Raw genomic sequence first — 9,012 nt, 5'->3', positions numbered from 1 at the left:
GGAGCAGGAAGAGAGCGGGCCGCATTTGTCACTGCGTGCACAGCTCGGCACGCTGGCCCTGTCGCGGTTGTCCAAAGGCGAGCCTGTCGAGGACCGCGTCCTATGCGCCATTGTCGTCCACGGTATTCGCCAGCTGGACCCAGCAAGCAGCGGCTGGATCCTCTGCAACTTTCCCCGCACCAGGATCCAGGTGCGATGCGTGTGGCTGTGTGCATGCGTGTACCTGTGTATGTGTGTTGGTGTGGGTGTGGGCGTGGGTGTCTGGTTGTCTACCTCTGCCTGAACATACGTTCAAACAAAACCACCTTGCACCAGCCTCACCACTGACCCCCCCCCCTACACTCTGCTGTCAGGCGGAGCTGCTTGAGCGGTGCCTGAGCGGTCGCGTCATCACGAGTCGCCCGCCAACGCCGACGACCCACTTCCCGCGCGCTGACTCTCTCCTCCTCAAGAACCAGCAGTCACACACCACCAGCCACCACAACACGGCAATTGGCGGCAGTGGTCACGGCATGCAGTCGCACCCAACGGCAGCCAAGTCCGGCACATCGCTTGGCGGTGCAAAGGCGTCAGCAGCGGGGCTGACGGGTGCTGGTGCTGCGTGCTCGTCGTCCTCACCCTCCACGACATCAATCGCAGACGGAAAACCGTTGGACATTTCCCAGCGCAGCATCGACTCTGGTTTGTTCTTCGTGTCTGTGTCTGTGTCTGTGCCTGTGTGTGTGTGTGTGTGCCTGTTTGTGTGTGTGTGTGTGTGTCTGTCTGTCTGTGTGTGTGTCGTGTGTGTCGTGTGTGTGTGTGTGTGTGTGTGTGTGTGTGTGTGTGTGTGAATTGACGTGCAACTTTGCGTTTTAACGTGCATCTCCTGCCCCCTCAGTGCTGTGCTTCTCACAACCGCCGCCACACCACCATATCTCACTTGCCCCCCCCCCCCCCCAACACAAACACAAAAACTCAAACGCCTCCAATGCTGCAGTGATTGTGCTTGACATGAGCGACGAGGCCGTGCTCAACCGCGTGCTCGGCCGGCGCATCGATCCGGAAACCGGACAGCGCGTCCACATTGATGACGTGGATGCGCTCCTGCACACGGAGGACGATGCCGTGAGTCCGCACGGCAAGAAGAGCATTGATCTTCGCACGAGCAGCACGGAGGCCATGATGGACCCCTCTGCCTCGTTTGAGGACAGCCCGCTCATCCGCCTGACAGAGGTGGAGGATGGCGACCTCGCTGGCGACAAGGTCGAGCAGATGGTCGCCACGTACAACGCAGAGGCGCCCGCGATGCACGCGTGGTACGACCGCCACTTTGGCGTTGTGACGCACATCAATGGCAACGGCGCTGCCAGTGCTGTGGACAGCGAGCGCGGGGACGTTGCTGCTGCGCTTGAGAAAGCGGTGGTGTGGGCACTGGAGACGGAGGCGCGCGAAGCACAAGAGGCGTGGCAGGCACTGCACGCTGAGGAAGAGCGGGTGCAGCGCACGCTGTCGCAGCCCATCATCGCCGTGCAGGAGCAGGCCACGGTTGAGGCGGCTGTTGCTGCCGTGCACACGTCCTCCTCCCCGAATCTCGCTGGCGATGGCAGCGGTGGCGACAACACCAAGCCCAAGAGCGCCAGCACGAACAGCAACAGGGGCAGCGGTGACACGACGAGCAAGGCGGCGAGCGAGCGCGGGTCGTCTGCGCTTGGCGCGCCCAAGTCGCCGTCAGCTGCGAGGAAGAAGAGCGGCAAGAAGGGCAGTGGCTCGTCTCGCCCGGGGACTCGCGGTTCGCGCCCAGCCAGCAAGCGAGGCGGCCAGGACAAGGACAAGGATAAAGACAAGGATAAGGATGGCGCTGCAACGGCTGGTGGTGCGATGGGCGGGCATGTTCCTGACGCAGACAAGCTGAAGCAGGAGGCCGGCGCCATCAAGGCGGAGAAGACGCGTGCTGCCACGGAGCTGGCTGGCAGCGGCGGTGCCCTCCATCGCGCCCGCGACGAGCAGCCGACGTTTGTTGACCTGACGGTTGATGCTGAGCTTGCCAAAGGCCTGGTGCCGCTGTGGGACGTCATGGAGCGCTGCTACGTCGGCGATGTCAAGCAGATGCTGCGCAATCTGCGGCACTGCCGGCAGAACAGCTCCGAGTCGCTCTCTGCGCTCGAGCGCGAGATTATGGGCTTTCTCTCGCGGCCCGACGCGGCGCAGGAGTATGTCAACAGCTGGCAGCGCGCCTTCAACGAGGTGCCGGACAAGCTGCGCGGGAACGATGCCTGCAAGGCCGAGCTGTACCAGCGCGTTGAGGAGCTCAAGGATGCGCTGTATGACATATGCGACCAGCGGAAGCAGGAGGCGGATGACCTGCTACAACAGCGCGCAAACGACCTGATGACGGACGACCAGTGCAATATCGCGCTCAACGCGTTTATTGGGCTGATGCAGGCGGAGGTGGATCGCTATGTGCAGACGCAGCAGCTGCTCAGCGACACGTACTGCCACATGCAGGGCAAGCTTGCGGACGACCTCGCTGCGAACCAGCCCACGCTGCCGCTCGTGGACATGCACCACAAGCCCAACGAGCGCACGTCCGCGCGCACGAAGAAGAAGCAGCCAATGGCTGACATTGTTCCGCAGGAGAGCGGTGTGCCGCTGCAGCTGCGCCAGAGCATGGACGATGTTGGCGACGCGCTGGCGCTGACAACGGCGATGACACTTGCACTTGAGGCGGTGCCGAAGCGAACGGAGCCCGCCGTTGTGCGGCAGGAGGCTGCGAGGGCGGCGGAGGAGGAGGCAAGGCGAAAGGCCGAGGAAGAAGCGGCATCGAAGAAGAAGGGGAAGAAGGGGAAGAAGACGGCTGAACCCGAAGAGGTGCCCCCGCCAGAACCAACGGAGGAGGAGCTTGCAGCCAAGAAGGCGGAGGAGGAGCGAAAGGCGTTTGTCGCCGCAGCGGAAGACGAGCACTTTGCTGCCGCTGTCATTGAGGACAGGCGGTTCCGTGCGCGGCTGCACCTCATCCAGCACGTGGCGCAGGGCATGCTGAAGCAGCTGCGAGAGCCCGCGTCGCAGAGCCTGGAGCGGCTGGAGCGGGCGATTGGACAGCGGTACAAGAAGGAGCACGAGAGCGTGGATCGCCTCTGTGCACAGGCGCGCAGTGCCATTGAGGCGCAGGTCAAGATTTATCGCGAGCTCGTCTTCATTGGTCAGTCCGTGGTGGTCGAGGCGAGGGGCAGTGTGGGGAATAAGGGGGTGTTTGCACTTGAATGCGTGAGTGCGTGTAAGTGTGCTTCTGTATGTGTGTATGTGTGTGTGCGTGTGTGTCTGTGTGTGTCTGTGTGTGCGTGCGTGCGTGTGTCTGTGTGTGTGTGTGTCTTTGTGCGTGTGTCTTTTGTGTGTCTTTGTGTGTCTTTGTGCGTGTGTGTGTGTTTGTGTTTGTGTGTGTGTGTGTGTGTGTGCGCGCGCACACGCGTCTGTGTGTGTGTGTGTGTGTGTGTGTGCTTCTCTGCGTGTTGGCGACACTGTTGTTCAATCTCGATATGCTCACTCGCACGCCACGCACGCTTGATCGCACGGCCAGATGCCAACTTTGACGTGAACCGGGATGTGGTGCTGTCGCCCGTGCCGCGACCGCCACGCCCTGCGACGCCTGTTGAAACGGAGCGTTTTGACGAGTTTACAATTGCGCAACTTCACGCCTTGCATAAGGAGCTGTCGCTGATTGCGCCGAGCGGGTTTATCCCGCGTGACGACATGGTGGACCTCATTGACCGCCTTCGCCAGCAGCCGGCGTGCGCGGGTGCACTGCCGCCCAAGTTCACCACCATCACGCGCAAGGACATCGCGAGCGCCTTTGGCAAGTGCTACACCCCTGAAAGCGACTGGGTGGACTGGCGCATGTTCCTGGTGGACATGTGTGCCATCCCAGAGCCGAAGACGGAGGCCCTCCTGCGCTCGTTTGCAGAGCTGTACGCCATGAACACACACGGCACCGTGTCGTGGCTGCAGTACAACGCGGCGTGGCTGTGGTTCGCGCCACCACAGACCACCCCAACCGCAGATGTGCACGCACCACGCGCGTTTGATCGAGGTGCGGGCCTCAAGCGACTGCTGTTTGATGTGTTCGCCGGGGACGCAGCCACGTACTTTGGGCGGGAGATTGACTTCTTCACGCTGTTCACGTACATTTGTCGCGGCAACAACGGGCGCACGGCGCTGAGCCGGGTGGCAACGCTGGTGTCCATTGCAAAGGGGTGCACACCACTGCATGAGGTGCAGACTGCACTCGCCCGCGCACTCGCCGCCGCAGGCATCAACACCACGAGTGGTGATGCAACAGAGGGCGGTGATGGTGATGGCGATGACGATGACGATAGGAATGGTGATGCGAACACCACAGACAACAATGGCAACGGCAGCAGCAGCGGTGTTGTTGTTGGCGGCGGCGGCAGCAGCAAGGACACGCTTGACGGCAGCGTGAGCACAATGGAGGCGCCAACAACGCCGCTGCGAACCGTGCCGAGCACCCCGAATGTGTCTGTCTCCACCTGGTCCCCATCGAAGGACGGCGAGGAAGGCGGTAGTGACGGTGATGGTGACGACAACAGCCACAAGGTCGAGATTGAGGTGATCCCGCAGTCTGATGCTGGCGACACAGCACCATCAACACCAGCGGCAGCGTCAACACCCGACGACAAGGACAAGGACAAGGACGCGGGCAAGACGAAACGCAAGTCCAAGTCCAAGTCCAAACCAAACGACGGCGAAGGCGACGAGGAGCGCGAGCTGTCGGCATCGAGCGCCCGCAAGTCCAAGGGCCGCGACGGCAGCGGCAGTGCACGGTCGCGGCGCGCATCGATGAACCCGTCGTCTGCGCGCAAGGGCCTCAAGTCGCCATCCCGCGGGGCATCACGGCGCGGCAGCAAGATCATGCGCGATGACGACAACAGCAACGCCGACGACGCAAACAACACGTCCATCAGCAACAACGAGAGCGCCGATGTGTTTGAGCTTGGCAATGTGGACGGCGACACGTCTGCTTCGACCATGCACGTGGAGGACGATGTGGTGGTGCAGCTGCCAGTGCGCATCACGTCGGAGGTGCTGCTGTCGCTGATTGCTCACGGCGTGCGCGAGCTAGGGGACATTGAGACGGACGTGACGCAAGCCGAGCACGTGGCTGGCGCTGTTGAACTGCACCAGATGCTGTCGCTGACGGCCGACGAAGCGGAGGAGATGATTGCGTATGTGCAGGCGGCACAGGAGCACCTGCGGGAGCAGCAGCGATTGGAGGATAAGGAGAGAGCTGAACGTGGCGATGGTGATGATGAGGGTGATGATGATGATGATGATGATGATGATGGCGAGAATGAGCACGTGCGCTTTGCAGACGACGACAGCGCTAAGCAAGGCGGTCTCCGTGCAGGCAAGAAGACGAACAAACAGGAGGGGGGTGAAGTGCAGGGTCGTGGCGCTGATGGCAACGCCCATATGGACGACGGCAGCGGTGACAATGACGCGCAGGATGGTGGTGGCGATGATGGTGACGGTGACAATGATGCTGACGCCGATAATGTTGTTGTTACGGCAGATGAGCTCGTGTTTGGCTCGTCGGCGCCGTCCATTCTTCTTCCGCTCCAGTCCAAGTTTGCTCGATGCACACGACTCTAATGATTGGTTTTGTTGTGTGTGTGTGTGTGTGTGTCTGTGTCTCTGTGAGTGTGTGTGTGTGTCTGTCTGTCTGTCTGTCTGTCTGTTTCTCTCTGTGTGTGTGTGTGTGTGTGTGTGTGTGTCGTGGGTCTTGTTGCTTGCTCACTCTTTTTCATGTGTGATGCGTTGGTTTCATAGAGAGCTTGGTTTGGCGTTTTGGTGTGGGCATGTGGATGGGTTACAGTTGGTTTCATGTGCGTTTCATGTGCGTTGAAGTACAAAACAGTCATGGGTGAAGGTCAAAGTGACACGCGATGGTTCGAAGGGCAAGCAAGGGCGCGACAAGTGGTGTGATACCATGTGATGTGGCATCATTGCTGTAACTGCTGCAGCAACGGCAGCGCCAATGTGAACGCAACCCCTTTTCAACGGCCACAACATGTTGAAAAACAATCGCTAGCTAGCTAGGTTTGCCGCAAGCGCTGCACTAACGAACGAATGCGCACCATAGCTCGGGTGTCATCATCCTCATTGTAATTGTCGTCATCGGCGTGTAGATCTTGATCATCTCCATACACATCAGCTCCTGTGTACTCATCACCATCGTGTTCACCGTACTCGCCATCATAATCGTCGCCATCATACTCATCGCCGTCGTCGTCACCATTTTCATTGTGGCGACGGTGGTGGTGGTGTGCCTGCCTCACACCATGGTACCAACTGCCACCAGTGAATGAAGCTTCGTCATCATCATCATCATCATCATCATCATACACATCCACGCCACTCACATCGCTGTCGTCGTGAGGGTGTTGGCGGGTTCTTCTGGTTCCTGTAGGCCGATGAGGATCGCGAGGCTGATGTTGACTCTGAGGTGCAAATAGGGCAGCGTGTAAGCTGCTGTGAGCACTGGAGGGTACCTGCTGGCCGTGTAAGACGTGGTTATCTCGTCTACGTGCACGGCCATCACTATTAACGTCGTCCACACCATCACCTGTGCCACCACGTTCATCGTCACTGCTATTCTCGTCACCGCCACCATCGCCATTGTGTACAAGCTCTTCCTCCTCCCACAACGGCAGCCCCTGTACATCGGTGTCAGCGTCATATCTGGTCGTGTGCAATTGCAGCGCCCGCTGTCGTGCTGTGAAGCCGCCTCCTTCCAGGAATTGAACGAGTGCACGTGCCTTTGATGCTGGTGACGGTGGCTGTTTCCCTCCGCTGCTACTGGTACCACTGCTTATGCCACCCAGGAGTTGCGACAGCTGCTGTGCTGCCGCTGGCGCTGCGATGTGCGACCACTGCGTGGTGGAGGGTGAGATGGAGTTGCTGCTCCGTACTCTGCTTGTGCTTCTCCTCGCACGTTGTGCTCGACGAGGATGATCTTGAGCTTGAGCGTGAGCTTGAGCCTGATGATGATAAGGGTGGCGGCGGGGATGGGTGTGAGGACGATGGGGGTGTGTCTGGTGGCGAGGGCTTGCGTCTGCACTGGGTGATGTCTCGTGTGCAGCATTTGGTTGCTCATGTCGCTGCTGCTGCCGAGTTGGTTGTGTTTGCTGCTGTTTTGCTTGTCTGCTTCTCTGCGGTGGGCGCTGCTGGCGTGTTGAGGCTGGGCCAGTCGCCGTGTGTGCATCTTCATCGAGAGCAGGAGGTGAAGGTGGTGGAGAGACGTGCGCTGCCCATTGTGCAATGCTGTCATACTGCGGGGGCTGCGGTGGTGTGTTTGGGTGTGGGGTTGATGTATGCAGGCTGCTGCTTTTGCTGTGGTGGTGTCGTGCGTATTGGCGCTGTCGTTGCTGCTGTTGGTGTTGTTGGTGTTGTTGGTCTTGTTGGTCTTGTTGGTGTCGGTGTTGTTGTTGTTGGTGGTGGTGGTGGTGTTGTTGTTGGTGGTGGTGGACGCGTTGCTTCCGTGTTTGCGGTACGTGGTGTTGATATCGTGGCCGCCGACGTTGGCGTGGCTGTCGCCGGTATGTGTGCGCCGGCAGCGGTGGCCAGTCGCCCTGGAAGGGGCGCATTTCATCCAAGTATGCGCGCATGTTCACCTCCCATGGTCTCGGCTGCGATTCAAAATCGAGACGCGCAAGCTGCAAGGACTGCTCCAGGGATTGTTCCTGTTGCTGTAGCAGCTGCTGTTGTTGGCGATGGTGCTCTTGGGGAACGCTGGTGACGGCGGCATCTGAGTTTGTGGCAGTTGTGTGTTGATGCGATGCCAAGGATTGCTGCGGGACGGTGGTGCCTTGCGCTGTGCCGACGATACGAGAGAGTGGCAGTGGTGCAAGAAAAAGCGACGGATCAATGGAAGGTAGGGTCACGGGCTGGGCGGTGGCTTCTGCGAAGCTCACGCTGAGCAGCGCGTCCGTGGTCTTGGAGCACACAGACAAGGTGTCGTCATTGTCCTGCACTGCAAGTGCGGGTACATTTGATATTTGTGATGACACTGTTTGTGGTACTGTTTGTGGTGTTGCTTGTGGTATTGATTGTGGTGGGTGTTGGTGTGGAAATGATTGAAGCTGTGACGGTTGCGAGGGTTGTGAAAGGTAAGAATGGCTGTGTCGCTGCTGCTGCTGTTGTTGCTGCTGCTGTTGTTGTTGCTGTTCTTCGTGCTGGTGAAGGATCTGTCGGAGACGCTGTGAGGCCGAGAGCTTGTTTCGATTGCCACCACCGCCACCAAAGTCGCTGCTCATCATCGTCGTTTGCCTCCTGCGGCGTTTCAAATTTGGCGGAAGGCAACTGAAATCAGTCGAATCGACTTATGTCAGTCTCGTTAATAACCGCCAGTGCCAAAAAGGAAAGGAAGCACAGAAGACCGTGAGGAAGCACAAGCACACGACACCACACCACACCACACCACCGCACGCACACCGACACACCACACCACTCGCCAACATGACGGACACTGAGCTTGTGTCGCCACCCCAGGATGGCATCTCCTCTGTTGTGTTTTCTCCGACCAGCAACTTGCTTCTCGTTGCTTCCTGGGACAAGGTGTGTGTGTGTGTGTGTGTGTGTGTGTGTGTCTGTCTGTCTGTCTGTCTGTCTGTGTGTGTGAGTGTGTGTGTGTGTGTGTGTGTGTGTGTGTGTGTGTGTGTGTGTGTGTGTGTGTGTGTGTGTGTGTGTGTGAAAATGGGTAACTTTTGTGTTGCTGTTCTTCTACCAGTACACTTGCGTTTGTTCGTCGTCGTCCTCCTCCTCCTCCTCCTCCTCCACCTCCGCCTCCTCCTCATCTGGAGAAGGTAAAAAAGAGACCGCCGAGACTACCTATTTGATCGGTGACCATAGCTCATTTTTCGTTACTGGATAGAAGTGGGCTGCTCAGGGACATAGAAGACATAGACGTATAGCGATCTTGATTACAAAGCACAGTGATAGTTCCTCATTTCGCGCTAAACG

At 58.9% G+C, this 9,012-nt stretch overlaps 3 protein-coding genes across 3 annotated transcripts in view; 2 read left to right on the top strand and 1 right to left on the bottom strand.

Moving 5' to 3' along the window:
* Positions 1-5,643, top strand: part of PTSG_08956 (uncharacterized protein) — a gene marked incomplete at its 3' end in the record, with an annotated part of 12,214 nt that extends 6,571 nt beyond the window's left edge. Inside the window, exons 15-18 of the mRNA XM_004989697.1 lie at positions 5-190; positions 354-681; positions 977-3,178; positions 3,554-5,643. Of these exons, the coding sequence (XP_004989754.1) occupies positions 5-190; positions 354-681; positions 977-3,178; positions 3,554-5,643 (4,806 nt within the window). The remainder of the gene's footprint in view (positions 1-4; positions 191-353; positions 682-976; positions 3,179-3,553) is intronic.
* Positions 5,644-5,828: 185 nt separating this feature from the next.
* Positions 5,829-8,711, bottom strand: PTSG_12818 (uncharacterized protein). The gene has a single exon (XM_004989696.1). It carries the CDS (start codon positions 8,307-8,309, stop codon positions 6,087-6,089), a length of 2,223 nt encoding a protein of 740 aa, XP_004989753.1. The 5' UTR covers positions 8,310-8,711; the 3' UTR covers positions 5,829-6,086.
* Positions 8,385-9,012, top strand: part of PTSG_08955 (mitotic checkpoint protein BUB3) — a 4,576-nt gene continuing 3,948 nt past the window's right edge. Inside the window, exon 1 of the mRNA XM_004989695.1 lies at positions 8,385-8,607. Within this exon, the coding sequence (XP_004989752.1) occupies positions 8,509-8,607 (99 nt within the window). The 5' untranslated portion in view covers positions 8,385-8,508. The remainder of the gene's footprint in view (positions 8,608-9,012) is intronic.

The sequence above is a fragment of the Salpingoeca rosetta genome (assembly GCF_000188695.1).
Source record: "Salpingoeca rosetta unplaced genomic scaffold supercont1.27, whole genome shotgun sequence".
NCBI lineage: Eukaryota > Choanoflagellata > Craspedida > Salpingoecidae > Salpingoeca > Salpingoeca rosetta.
This window is presented reverse-complemented; position numbering and strand designations above follow the sequence as displayed.

Bases quoted from the DNA above. Each gene is read 5' to 3' on its own strand.
- PTSG_12818 (XM_004989696.1), bottom strand. From the start codon at position 8,309: ATGATGAGCAGCGACTTTGGTGGCGGTGGTGGCAATCGAAACAAGCTC.